This window comes from Phyllobates terribilis, unplaced genomic scaffold (assembly GCF_046119375.1).
Source record: "Phyllobates terribilis strain yellow unplaced genomic scaffold, ASM4611937v1 Scaffold_3__8_contigs__length_932513732, whole genome shotgun sequence".
Classification (NCBI taxonomy): Eukaryota; Metazoa; Chordata; class Amphibia; order Anura; family Dendrobatidae; genus Phyllobates; species Phyllobates terribilis.
Window position 1 is genome coordinate 836,926,087 of NW_027362763.1, and position 14,707 is coordinate 836,940,793.

Genomic DNA, 14,707 nt, shown 5'->3' on the forward strand with positions numbered 1-14,707 from the left:
AGCAGGTGACAAAAAAGGCAATTTGAAGTAAACAATAAATACAAAATGACTGTTTGTCCCTTATTAGTATAAATGACTCCAAGCCAAAAAAGACATTATAAAAATGATTTTAAATACTTTGGAAATGATTCTTAAATTAGACGTCTTTTCCCTAACAGAGCTTTTAGCGCTTATAAGAATACATATTTTTTCACATAATTGCAAAGCACACTTGTTAATCAAATTATTCTTTAATTAGTTAGTTAATGAGTTTAGCCATACATTGCTTTCAGAAATTTCAATTTTTGTACAGTAATTATATATAATTAAACAGAAACCAGCCTTCCTTTCCTTTTACTATTTTCCTTTTACTACTCCCCTTCCCCCACTAAAAAAACATAAAAAATAACATGCTTTGAATCAAGTGAAAAACAAGGCATTACAAATGAAACATTTTGTCACAATTAATTAGATGCTAATTATACACTGAAGATGCAAAAAGAATGGTATTCACTGGAAATGTAGTGAAGAACATAATAGACTAGAATTATTTCTTACCTTTTTGGTTCACCACATTGTCTTTCAGCTGGTTCATCGCTTTTAAGCAGTCTTCATTATCATTTAGAGTCAATAAATTTGAAGGAATTTTCCCTGTATATATCTGTTTGGAGCAGTCTGGGACGTCTTTGTTAGTAAAAAGCTTGTTAATATCAACTCCACTGGGGCACGGGACCTATATACAAAAGTATACAAAAAGAATAAATGACACATACGTATACAGTCGAGGCCAAAAGTGTTGAGACTGACACAACTTTTGGTTTTCACAAAGTTGATAGTGTTATTGTTTTTAGATCTTTTAGCAGGGGAATAATTGGGGGGAGGACAAGGCAGGGCAATTGCCTTGGGCATTGTTGGGCCTCCTGATGCAGCAGTCCAAGGTGGCATTTTGCCATGTCCCCAGGAGTGGGATTCACCCGTTCTCTGAGCCAGTTGTCAAACTGACTGCTGGCTCAGAGAACATATAATAGCCTGGCTCTGTGCATTCAATTATACTCACATCTTTCAGGTGTGAGTACAATTGAAGCCCTGATCGCCTGTTATGACTGCCAAAGCACATTCACATGGGTAACGTAGAAACCAGAAAGGCAATTACCTAAACCTGACAGGTCCCTGTTCAGACTAGGCAAAGCCCTTCTCTGACCCTGGTCTGTCCCAGCCTGACTGCGGAGGTGGCAACCTAAGGTAACGCAATGGCGCCCCCACTCGACGGCGGCTTAACCTGAATGTCCTTTGCAGCTCTTAGGATCGCTAGAGTAGCAGTACTCTAAGGAGAAAAGGAATCACACACAAATAAACTGCAACCAACACAAACTACAGCACAGTGAATGAATCCAACAAAGTCTATCATCAGCAGGAAAAACCAGTAGAGGAAGGTTTTAAAGCTGCACCCGAAAGGTGATAGTAAAGACAAACAGAGTAAATGAAAAACACCTGTTACCCAAAACCAATACTGATAGTGGTTGTGATGCTGTATTTTTGTACTGTTGGTGGTTTTGTGATGTATTCCTGTACACATGTAGCAATCCATAACTTCTTCGATAACGTGATATATATAGTTATGATGATCAAGTACTGTACTGTCTGACCAGTTAAAGATTACCATATCTGTATTTATGTAAGGAGTATTAATTAAAATTAAGTTAAAATTAAGTTCAACATGTAATATACGCAATGTCAGGATTCGGTTCTGCTTGCCAGTTTCAGTGGACATCACATGACCATTCATAAGCGATTTTCATATTTACAGTCACATGCCAACTAGCTTTTCTTCTTGCTTCTTTCAATAAAGTAGGAGCTGTAGTCTTTCATTGAGCATAGAGCAAATTAGGAAGAGCAGCACGTGACTGTAAGATCCAAATTGCATGAGAGCGGTCACATGATAACTACTTAAACTGATTAAGTTGCGTTTAGGAGGGGACGCCAAACTGAATTCTCGTTTTGGGTGCAGGAAAATCTAGATTTGCCTCAGTTTTCAGGCAAATGTTACTAAACTACAATTATAAGCATTTCATAAGTTTTTAAACTTTTATTGAGAGGTACATCAAGTTATGCAAAGACTGAAAATTTACAATGCTAACACATTTTTTTTTCAAGATTTCTGCAATTCCACCCCGAATGTTGGATAATAGCTTCTGGGAAAAATTCAAAGTGATGGAAACCTTCTCTTGCCTAATTAGTGTGTCATGGCTCGGTTTGGGGATTCGATCCAGTGACGTGTTGCTCCATGGATGGTTCCCCATCTACTGAGCCATTCCTTTGCTTCCCTGTCCAAATGCTGATGGTTCCAATTGTCTTTGTTTCCCCTTGCTGGTTTGCTCCTCTCCACGTGTTTTCTATTTTCCCATTTTGGTCTGCCCTATCACATTTTGGGTTGGGTTTTATATGTTCACCCTTCACTGCACTTCCTTGCTGGCTATATTTATAGGTGGACATGGGTTTAGGAATGCTAGCCCTTTAGCTAAGGGATTTACCTTGCATGAATTTCTGCAGTGAATCTGTTTGTTTGCCTTCCCAGTTCCTCTTCCTTTCACCTCTTTTTGGTTTCTGGGAGCTTATACTGGTTCTGTTTACTTTTGGCCCTCCTTAGCTTTTCCTCTCTACTTTATATAAACGTATTTTAACTTTCTCACCCTGGGTTTTTGTATCTTCCTGCACATTTTCCTCTCCTCTTGTTGGAAGTGCGTTGAGGCCTCCTCTCTGGTTCCTCAGGAGGTACGAGAAACCCCTCAATGGCCTTTTAGGGAGCCAGGCCTGAGGTGGTGTTTTTGAGTTGTGCGGCTAGGGTCTTTTTAGTCTGTACAGGGACCAGTTGGGTGTGGGTGCGGCGTCTCCCTGTATTAGGTCTTCCCTTTTTCCATTACCCGTGAGTGAGTGTATGTTACGTTCACAACATATTGCTGCTGTTTATATTTGTCCACGCATGACTTGAGGATTGACCACAGGTTCTCAGTGAGATTGAAATCTGGGAAGTTTCCTGGTCATGGACCCAGCATTTAAGTATTTTGTTCACAGATCCATTTAGTTATCACTTTTGCTTTGCGACATTGTCGCAATCATACTGGAAAAAGCATTGTTCATCACCAAATTGCTCCTGGATTGTTGGGAGAAGTTGAAGGATATTTTCTCTAGTGAAGCCGCCTTCAGACTGTTTAGAACATCTAGAAGAATGATTGTCTGGAGAAGAGATGAGCGCTACCATGAGTCCTGTGTCATGTCAACAGTAAAGCATCCTGAGATAATCCATATGTAGGGTTGTTTCTAATCCAAGAGAGTGGGCTCACTTACAATTTTACCTAACAATATTGCCGTGAGTAAAGAATAATATCTAAACATTGTGCAAGTGCAATTTTTCCCAATGATCCAGGAGCAATTTCGTGATGAACAACGCTTTTTCCAGCATGATGGAGCACCATGTCAAAAGGCAAAAGTGATACCTAAGTGGCTCAGTGAACAAAACATTGACATTTTAGGCCCATGGCCAGGAAACTCCCTAGATCTCAATCCCATTGAGAACCTCTGGTCAATCCTCAAAAAGTGGATGGTCAAAGATACAGAAATTGTGATGAACTCTGAGCATCAATTAGGTAAAAATGTGTTGCTATCAGTCAGGATTTCGCCCAGAAGCTGATATCCAGCATGACAGCAGAAGTCTTGAAAAATAAAGGTCAACATTGTAAATGCTGAGTTTTTGCATAAACCTAATATATTTGTCAACAAAAGCTTAAAAACTTCTGAAATGTTTGTAATTCTACTTCACTAACCATAGAAACATATGAATAAAAGATCTACAAAGACTGAAGCAGAAAACTTTCTCAAAAATTTTGGCCACGACTGTACACAGTATATAAACATATAAAACTACAAGTATCTCACGATGACAAATAAAATGTGCCGCAAACCAGAAGTTTTTTTTATAGCTGCTTCTTTATACAGTTTTTACCCATGAGGCACACTACTGCTGACCACTGGTATATGTGAATACACACTTAAAGAGGTTGTCCACTACTTATACATTGATGCCCTATCCGTAGAATAGGACATCAATGTCTGATTGGCTGGGGTCCGGCACCCCCACCGATCAGTTGTTATCTGTGTCGGTGGTGGAGGGTGCCAGCCAGAAGTACTTAGTTGCTGTGCTTGGCCATCTAGTTGTAGTGGCAGCCACGGGGTACTATACATCCACCTCCCATTGAATTGGAGGCAGATGTGTAGTACCCCTCGGCGGCCACTACAACTAGATGGTCAAGCTCAGCATATAAGCACTTCCGGCCGCCGACACCGATAACAGCTAATTGGCGGGGGGCGCAGGACCCCAGACGATCATACATTGATGCCCTATCCTAACTAGTGGACAACTTCTTTAATTTGACCAAGTAAAGCTGGATTTAGATGTCCGTAAAAAAATGGGTTACAAAAAGACTAGGGTGAACTTGAACGTTAAAAACTGACATCTGAATGGGGCCTAAGTGAGATGAAACTTCCATCTACCATTCAATTATCAGTCAAAGTAATTAAAGTAGTCAAAGTTCTCCTCATAATGGCATGTTAGACCTGGCTCGTCACTCTCCACAAGGAGAATCCTAACCCCTTAGATCCCAATCTTAGCCTCTCACCTAGCTAAATCAGATCTCATACTTTGCACTGACGAGGGGTAATACCCTGAAACATCGTGTCTGCAAATTGGGATTCTGGTTAGGCTTTCATCCAAAGTCATATTGCAAGGCTCGTTAAAAGGTCGATCTTGACTTGTAGCATTTCTACTACCAATAGGTGGCACTAGAGTAATCAAACACGGTTGATTTAATTTCAAGCGATAGCCTGTGATTGGCCGGCTAAAAAGATCATTTGTTTTACACAACGAGCTATTGCTTTGGTTGAAATTGTACTTTTTCATGAACTAAAATTGAATGTCAATGGACACCTTACAGAGATAACATGACCTGCTTGCTTTTTCCCATTTCATATATTTCGCTCATTTATTGATTTATGACTAAGGAAAAGATGGCAAAAACGTTGTGATAGAAAAGTCAGGGAGTTGGGAACAAGACATGTGGGCTCAGATATTGAAAATAAAGATAAACACTTTCCTATTCTATTAGATATTCCAAAAAACAAATAGTCAAAAACATTTTTGGTGGATGGATAAACTAAGAAAACTAGGAAGACAGTCGTTCGACAATGTACAAAAATATAACACAATAAAAATGTATCTATGCAAAATCAATTAACAAGTAAAGGAAGCATATGAAGACGGAGAGGAGAAGGCAAACTGTTTTGTGTTGCCAGTACATGGTGGCTACATTACGGCTTATTCCAGTATCGGTCGGGACATCTAATGTGTGACATGGGGATACAGGGCTTGCATTCATAGCTATGCATTAAGTCAACTTAGGAGCAAAATAACAAAAGCCAAAGCAAAAACAACAATCCTGAGATACATTGGTAGCGCTGTGACTGTACATGTTGTTACACAATTATTTATGTTATATTATGTGAAAAACATGCTTGCCGTTCCTTCTCCACAAAAGTCCAGATGTCTGCAGGCAGTAAAAGCCTACTGTAAACAAGCATAACGGGTCAATAAGCTTGATACCTGCTATCAAAAACAATGTTTAAGCAACTTTGGTTGCTAGCAAACCATATCAATGTTTATTCAATCTGCCACACCGGGTAAATCTATCTTTTTTTTTTTCATTTATAGAATAATGTTATTTTTCTTGTGGTGATGAATTTCATTTGTCTGTCCAAACATCCAGCCTCACCAAGGCTAATCGGCAGGTGAAAAAGACTGATCAAGCCCTTCAAAGATGATAGCTATTTTCCTTATATCGTATTTCTGCAAAAATCTTTTTTTTTTTTTTTCTTAAAAGGCATAATTGCATAATAGACAGAAAAACGATACTAATTATCCTATAACGAATATAACATGGATTACCCCTGATATGGAAATAATTTATAACCTCTTCACCCCTTTTTCCTTTGAAATTGCAAAAAAAGTGCAATGCTAACTCAACAATTGTTTTTAGGGTTTTTTATTTATCATGTTCACTAAATGCTAAAACAGACCAGGCAATATGATTCCCAAGGTCAGTGCGAGTACTCAGATACCAAATATGTATAGGTTCTTTTTTATTTAAGTGGTGAAAAAAAATCCGAAATTTGTAAGAAAGTTTTTTTTCTTATGTCGCCATTTTCCTAGACACGTAGTGTCTCCATTTTTTGGGATCTGGGGCTGGATGAGGGCTTATTTTTTGCACCCTGTGGGGATGTTTTTATTGAAACCATTCTGGAGTAGATACAATGTTTTGATTGCTCGTTACTGCATTTAAATGCAATGTAGCGGCGGACAAGAAAACTTAACTCTGGCGTTTTGATTTTTTTTCTTGTTACACCGTTTGCTGATCTGATTAATTTACTTTATATTTTGATAGATCGGGCGTTTCTGAACACGGCGATACCAAATATGGGTATTTTTTAATTGTTTTATTTTGAATGGGGTAAAGGGCCTGCTATGTGTAGCAAAAATCACGATCTCCTATGGACGCCGTCTTTCATAGGCAGACCCCCGGCTGTCATGACAATGTATCGGCGCCCCGCAAAAAAACGATGGGCGGGTTTTGTGATGCGTTTCTGGCCAGCGCGTGCTAAATGCCGCTGTCAGAGATTGACAGCGGCATTTAACTTTTTAACAGCAGGTGTTAGAGGCACATAACAGCTGATCAGATCAGCTGTCATGTGCAGGGAAAGATGCGGGCTCAGTGCCGGAGCCAGCATTAAAGGCGTTATCGGCCGTGAAGGGGATAATGGCGTGAAGGAGCATTAAGGCTGTGTTCCCACAATGAGTATTGTGGGAGGTTTTGATGTAGCAGAATTACTGCAAATATTATGTAAATTAGGTTAACTGAGTTTTTTTGCATGTGTTTTTATTGCATTTTTTACCTGCGGATTTCTTGTGTCTAATGCATTTCTATGGAGAAAACTGCACTTAAAACTCAGTGTAGCTGCAAGAGAAAATAACATACTGCAGACTTCAAACAAGCACCGCAGGACAGTTTATGCAGAGTAAAAAAGCACAGTGGGCATGAGATTTTTTTAATTCCCATCCACTTTGGCACCACATCGCAGTTACTGAACTTCTTAAGAATGTATAAGCACTGTGTGTATAAAATCTGAGGGCACAGCTTTGCCATGTGCATGAGGCTTTACACACTGAATCAAGTTATGAAGTTGGAAATGTTATGTAAAGGGAAATTATTAACAATTACCAAGTCTTCCTTTCTAGAGGCAAACTTTAAAACTACTTGGGTCCAATGTAAAATATATACCAGGGCCTCTCACCAACTACCATAGTTATTATACCGGTGTCGTCTAAATTAGCTGAGGGGTCTTTTTCTTCCCTTAGACCCCAGAACCAAGCTGCAAAGTCTACACCCCCTATAGCTGGGTCCTTGCTCCTCTACATAGATGTGATTTTTTCATCATGGCTGCTGCACTCTTTAACAGTCCTAACTAGTGTTGAGCGATACCTTCCGATATCGGGAAATATCGGAACGGATTGGATCGGACCGATACCCAAAAAATATCGGATATCGCCGATTCCGATACCGGAAACCAATGTAAGTCAATGGGACACAAATATCGGAATGAAAATAAACCCTTTCTTTCCTTGTAGGTTAATTTTACATGAAGGAAAACAACTAAGAATAATGTAGAATGTATTACATGAAAAGCCGGCAATTCAGCAGCGGCATACACCAGTTCCCGACAATTTAGAACAGAAAGAATAGAGCATCACACATAGATTAGATAGATAGAAACATGTCAGTCACATATATAATAAGTACAGTGACAGTGTTGCTTACCGTACTTGTCATTTAGTGTTAAAGGATTTATTAAAAAAAATAATAGTGTTGTCATGCACCGTCTCTTTAAAAAAGCCGGCCGGCAATTCAGCATCTGTACCCGACAATTTAGAATAGAAAGAATAGAGCATCACACATAGATTAGATACATAGAAACATGTCAGTCACATATATAAGAAGTACAGTGATAGTGTTGATTACTGTACTTGTCATTTAGTGTTAAAATAAAGGATTTATTAAAAAAAAATTTGGCGTGGGGTTCCCCGTAATTTTAGTCTCTAGCGGAGGTTAAGCAGACGGCTGGGGCAGATGTTTGAAGCCTGGGAAGGGGGTAATACCCACGGAGCTTCCCAGGCTACTAATATCAGCCCCCAGCTGAATACCTAGCCTTTACTAGCTATTAAAATGGGGGACCCCCAAAAAAATGACGTGTGGTCCCCCCTATTTTAATAGCTAGCAAAGGCTAGGCTGACAGCTGGGGGCTGATATTAATAGCCCAGGAAAGGTGCCATGAATATTGGCCCCCTCCCAGGCTAGAAACACCAGCCGTCAGCCGCCCCAGAAATGGCGCATCCATAGGATGCACCAATTCTGGCACTTAGCCTCGCTCTTCCCACTGCCCTGTAGCGGTGGCAGTGGGGTAATAGGGCTGAGGTTGATGTCAGCTGATAATGCCAGCTGACATCAAGCCCAGGTTAGTAATGGAGAGGCGTCTATAAGACACCCCCATTACTAACCCCATAGTCAAAGTTAAAAAAAACCCACAAACACCCAGAATAAAGTCCTTTAATTGAAATAAACACACAATTCTTTATTGTTCTAAATTAAACCATACTTACCATCACGCCCATTCCAGCTGAAGCCAATGTCTTCTGCAATAAAAGTAAAATAATAAACCAACATCATCCTTACCTTTCCATGGTTCCCACGACGGCTCCAGCTCTGCTACATTCACATGACAGGCTGGATCGCAGCCGAAAGCTGCCATCCAGCTTGCCATGCCGCAGACACTGAGAAGCGCAGGCATGCTTGCGCTCCTCAGTGTCTGGCTGTGACGGCATAAAGATGAGCCGAGGTCAGACATAACCTCAAGAGAAATGTGCTGTCTTCCAGGAGCAAAAATTAAAGATGTGTCTGACAGGATATCAAGACTCTTCAGACCTACAGATCACTACCCATTCCTGCTAATACATGTGGGGACAAATGACACCGCAAGAAAGGACCTGGAAACCATCTGCAGTGACTTTGAAGACTTAGGCAAGAAAGTGAAAGAATTGGGAGCGCAGGTGGTCTTCTCATCCATCCTCCCAGTGGATGGCCATGGAACAATGAGGTGGAATAAGATTCTACAGGTGAACAACTGGCTACGTCGATGGTGCCGTCAACAAGGATTTGGATTTCTGGATCACGGAATGAATTACCTATACGATGGACTACTTGCTAGAGATGGGGTGCACCTTACGAAGACTGGAAAACATGTATTTGGAAGTCGCCTTGCTACACTCAGCAGAAGAGCTTTAAACTAGAACAATGTGGGAAGGGAAGCAAAAGGCCAGAAAAAGCCATACAGCTGACAAATACTATTGAGATCTCTGCTACTGGAAGTGGAAAAGAAGAACAAAGACAAAACAATTTAAATAATAAAAATATGGGAGGAAGAGAAACCAATCACAAACTAAAATGTTTTTATACAAATGCACAAAGCATGGGCAACAAACAAGGAGAATTGGAACTACTGCAGGAAAAGGAATATGATGTCATTGGAATCACTGAAACTTGGTGGGACGATACACATGATTGGAATAAAAGGCTAAAAGGATACAACTTATTTGCAAGAAACAGACTTGATAAACGAGGAGGAGGTGTTGCATTGTATGTTAGAAAAGCGTATATCTGCACAGAGACTGAAGCTTCAGAGACTGGGAGTTCTGTGGAAACTGTTTGGGTAAGAATACAAGGAGAGAACAACGGAAAGGACACCATTGTAGGCATTTACTACAGGCCACCTGGGCAAGCTGAAGATATGGATGAACTCTTTATGTATCAAATGACCAAGTTCTCCAAAAAATATGACGTAGTGGTCATGGGAGATTTCAACTATCCAGACATTTGTTGGGAATCTCTCTCAAGTAAAACTAACAGGTCAAGCAAATTCTTATCCTCTCTTGCTGACAACTTTATCTTCCAAAAGGTAGGGGAGAAAACAAGGGGATCTGCTACTTTGGATCTAATCCTTATAAACAGGGAGGAAATGGTTGAGGAGGTAAAGGTGGCTGGGACCCTAGGAGGCAGCGATCATGCTATTATAGAATTTTGGATAACTAGAGGAGGAAGACATGTGAAGACTCAAACTTCAAGGTTAGATTTTAGAAAGGCAGATTTTAAGAGACTCAGAAAGAGAATAGGAGGGATCCAATGGCTGGATGTCCTTAAGGACAAAAATGTCCAGGAAGGATGGGAAATTTTTAAAAATGAGATTATAAAGCACAATCGTTAACAATCCCGAAAAGTAGGAAGAATGGGAAGCATTTAAGGAAACCAGGATGGATGAACACAGAACTTAAACACATGCTAAAAAGAAAGAAAGAAATGTTTATTAAATGGAAAGAGGGAGGCATATCTAAAGAAGATTATAATGCAGTCTGCAGATCCTGCAGGGCACGTATCAGGTTAGCTAAAGCTGACAATGAATTAAGGCTTGCAAGAGATGTCAAAAGCAATAAAAAAGGATTTTGGGGGTATGTCAAAAGTAAAAGAAAAGTCAAAGATGCTATAGGATTTTTACAGGATGAAAATGGAGAAATGGTAAGAGAGGATGTTGAGAAGGCCGAACTATTTAATTCCTATTTTGCATCTGTTTTCTCTCAGAAAGAAAATGTAACATCAACTGATCTTCACTGTCCTTTTAAAGGAATAGAGGAATCCAAGTTATCTGTAAACAGAAAGATTGTGAGGGAATATTTAGCTAACATGAATGAGTTCAAGTCTCCAGGTCCAGATGAATTACACCCCAGAGTACTGAAGGAGATCGTAGAAGAAATTTTAGAACCACTCTCCATAATCTTTGAAAATTCTTGGAGAACAGGAGAAGTCCCAGAAGACTGGAGAAGAGCAAATGTTGTTCCTATCTTCAAAAAGGGGAAGAAGGTGGACCCAGGGAACTATAGGCCGGTGAGTCTGACTTCTATACCAGGAAAGATCTTTGAACAAATTATTAAACAACATGTATGTAAGTACATGGATAAGAATGAAGTGATTAACCAGAGTCAGCATGGGTTTGTAACTAACAAGTCATGTCAGACTAACTTAATTTCCTTCTATGACAGAATCACTGACTGGGTGGATCAGGGAAATGCTGTAGATATAGTATATCTTGACTTCAGCAAAGCATTTGACAAAGTATCTCACACCATCCTTATTGAAAAAATGACCAAGTATGCAATGGACCAGGCAACTGTTAGGTGGATTCATAACTGGCTTAGTGATCGGACTCAAAGGGTGGTTGCAAATGGCTTCATATCCAGCTGGATGAATGTCTCAAGTGGGGTACCACAGGGCTCCGTCCTGGGACCTGTATTGTTCAACATCTTTATCAATGATTTAGATGAAGGAATTGAGGGTAAACTGATTAAATTTGCTGATGACACAAAGCTAGGAGGGATAGCTAATACTAGAGAAGAGAGAGAGAGGATTCAAAAAGACCTAAATAAACTGGAGCAGTGGGCAGCAACCAACAGAATGGTTTTTAACAGGGAAAAATGCAAAGTACTACATCTGGGCAATAAAAATGAAAAAAGCATATACAGAATGGGAGGAATAGAGCTAAGCAACAGTACATGTGAAAAAGACTTAGGTATACTAATAGATCATAGACTGAACATGAGTCAACAGTGTGATGCAGCAGCAAAAAAGGCAAATACAATTCTGGGATGTATTAACAGAAACATACAGTCTAGATCACGTGAAGTCATTATCGGTCTTTACTCCTCTTTGGTCAGACCTCATCTGGAATACTGTGTACAGTTTTGGGCACCACATTTTAAAAAAGACATAGACAAACTGGAGCAAGTTCAGAGAAGAGCGACCAGAATGGTGACTGGTCTGCAAACCATGTCCTATGAGGAACGGTTGCAGGATTTGGGAATGTTTAGCTTGCAAAAAAGAAGACTGAGAGGAGACTTAATAGCTGTCTACAAATATGTCAAGGGCTGTCACATTGTAGAAGGATCATCTTTATTCTCATTTGCACAAGGAAAGACTAGAAGCAATGGGATGAAACTAAATGGGAGGAGACACAGATTAGATATTAGAAAAAACTTTTTGACAGTTAGGGTGATTAATGAGTGGAACAGGCTGCCACGAGAGGTGGTGAGTTCCCCTTCAATGGACGTCTTCAAACAGAGGCTGGACAGACATCTGTCTGAGATGATTTAGTGAATCCTGCTTTGAGCAGGGGGTTGGACCAGATGACCCAGGAGGTCCCTTCCAACTCTACCATTCTATGATTCTATGATTCATGTCCAATGAACTCGGCTCACCTCATGCACGTCACTGACAGCGTGGGAGAATTCTCCTGCGCTTGCAGTGAGCGTGAGAGAATTCTCCTGCTGAAGCGCTGAGCGCAGGAGAATTTTCCCACGCTGTCAGTGACATGCATGAGATGAGCTCATGTCCAATGAACTCAGCTCACCTCATGCACGTCACTGACAGCGTGGGAGAATTCTCCTGCGCTCAGCACTTCAGCAGGAGAATTCTCCCACGCTGGGATGGCATTGAGATGACAGGTTGAATCACAGCTGAACGCTGCATTCAACTTGCCATCCTTCAGAGACACTGCAGAGCGCAAGCATGCCTGCGCTCTGCAGTGTCTCTGAAGGATGACAAGCTGGATGGCAGCGTTCAGCTGCGATCAACCTGTCATCTCAATGCCATCCCAGCGTGGGAGAATTCTCCTGCTGAAGCGCTGAGCGCAGGAGAATTCTCCCACGCTGTCAGTGACGTGCATGAGGTGAGCTGAGTTCATTGGACATGAGCTCACCTCATGCACGTCACTGACAGCGTATGAAAATTCTCCTGCGCTCAGCGCTTCAGCAGGAGAATTCTCTCACGCTCACTGCAAGCACAGGAGAATTTTCCCACGCTGTCAGTGACGTGCATGAGGTGAGCCGAGTTCATTGGATATGACCTCGGCTCATCTTTATGCCGTCACAGCCAGACACTGAGGAGCGCAAGCATGCCTGCGCTTCTCAGTGTCTGCGGCATGGCAAGCTGGATGGCAGCTTTCGGCTGCGATCCAGCCTGTCATGTGAATGTAGCAGAGCTGGAGCCATCGTGGGAACCATGGAAAGGTAAGGATGATGTTGGTTTATTATTTTACTTTTATTGCAGAAGACATTGGCTTCAGCTGGAATGGGCGTGATGGTAAGTATGGTTTAATTTAGAACAATAAAGAATTGTGTGTTTATTTCAATTAAAGGACTTTATTCTGGGTGTTTTTTTTTTTTTTTAACTTTGACTATGGGGTTAGTAATGGGGGTGTCTTATAGACGCCTCTCCATTACTAACCTGGGCTTGATGTCAGATGGCATTATGAGCTGACATCAACCCCAGCCCTATTACCCCACTGCCACAGCTACAGGGCAGTGGGAAGAGCGAGGCTAAGTGCCAGAATTGGCGCATCCTATGGATGCGCCATTTGTGGGGCGGCTGATGGCTGGTGTTTCTAGCCTGGGAGGGGGCCAATATTCATGGCACCCTTCCTGGGCTATTAATATCAGCCCCCAGCTGTCTGCCTAGCCTTTGCTAGCTATTAAAATAGGGGGGACCAGAAATCATTTTTTTGGGGGTCCCCCATTTTAATAGCTAGTAAAGGCTAGGTATTCAGCTGGGGGCTGATATTAGTAGCCTGGGAAGCTCCGTGGGTATTACCCCCTTCCCAGGCTTCAAACATCTGCCCCAGCCGTCTGCTTAACCTCCGCTAGAGACTAAAATTACGGGGAACCCCACGCCAATTTTTTTTTTAATAAATCCTTTATTTTAACACTAAATGACAAGTACAGTAATCAACACTATCACTGTACTTCTTATATATGTGACTGACATGTTTCTATGTATCTAATCTATGTGTGAAGCTCTATTCTTTCTATTCTAAATTGTCGAGTACAGATGCTGAATTGCCGGCCGGCTTTTTTAAAGAGACGGTGCATGAAAACACTATTATTTTTTTAATAAATCCTTTAACACTAAATGACAAGTACAGTAACCAACACTGTCACTGAACTTCTTATATATGTGACTGACATGTTTCTATGTATCTAATCTATGTGTGATGCTCTATTCTTTCTATTCTAAATTGTCGGGTACCGATGCTGAATTGCCGGCCGGCTTTTTTAAAGAGACGGTGCATGAAAACACTATTATTTTTTTAAATAAATCCTTTAACACTAAATGACAAGTACAGTAAGCTGAGCGCTGCCATCCAGCTTGTCATCCTTCAGAGACACTGCAGAGCGCAGGCATTATGGGAACTTCCGATTCCGGTATTCAATATTCTAAAAGTATCGGAACTCAGTATCGGAACTCCAATACCGCGAATATCGGTCGATACCCGATATTTCAGTATCGGAATGCTCAACACTAGTCCTAATACAGTGACATTTCTGGAAGAGAAAATGTCTGACTATATGTATTTTCTTTTTGGGATCTTTTATATTAGGATATGTACATTTTTGTAGCAAAATGAAGACTCCAACAGGACAATGTTTTAAAAATCTTTAAAGGCCCCTAACACCTAAGGGTTGCCAATT

At 40.9% G+C, this 14,707-nt stretch overlaps 1 protein-coding gene across 3 annotated transcripts in view; it reads right to left on the minus strand.

Annotated features, from left to right (window-relative positions):
• Nucleotides 1–14,707, minus strand: part of CFAP61 (cilia and flagella associated protein 61) — a 423,133-nt gene that overhangs the window by 172,595 nt on the left and 235,831 nt on the right. For all 3 annotated transcript variants that reach the window (XM_073672462.1, XM_073672463.1, XM_073672461.1), the window contains one exon: nt 538–712. In XM_073672462.1, coding sequence (XP_073528563.1) covers nt 538–712 — 175 coding nt within the window. The remainder of the gene's footprint in view (nt 1–537; nt 713–14,707) is intronic.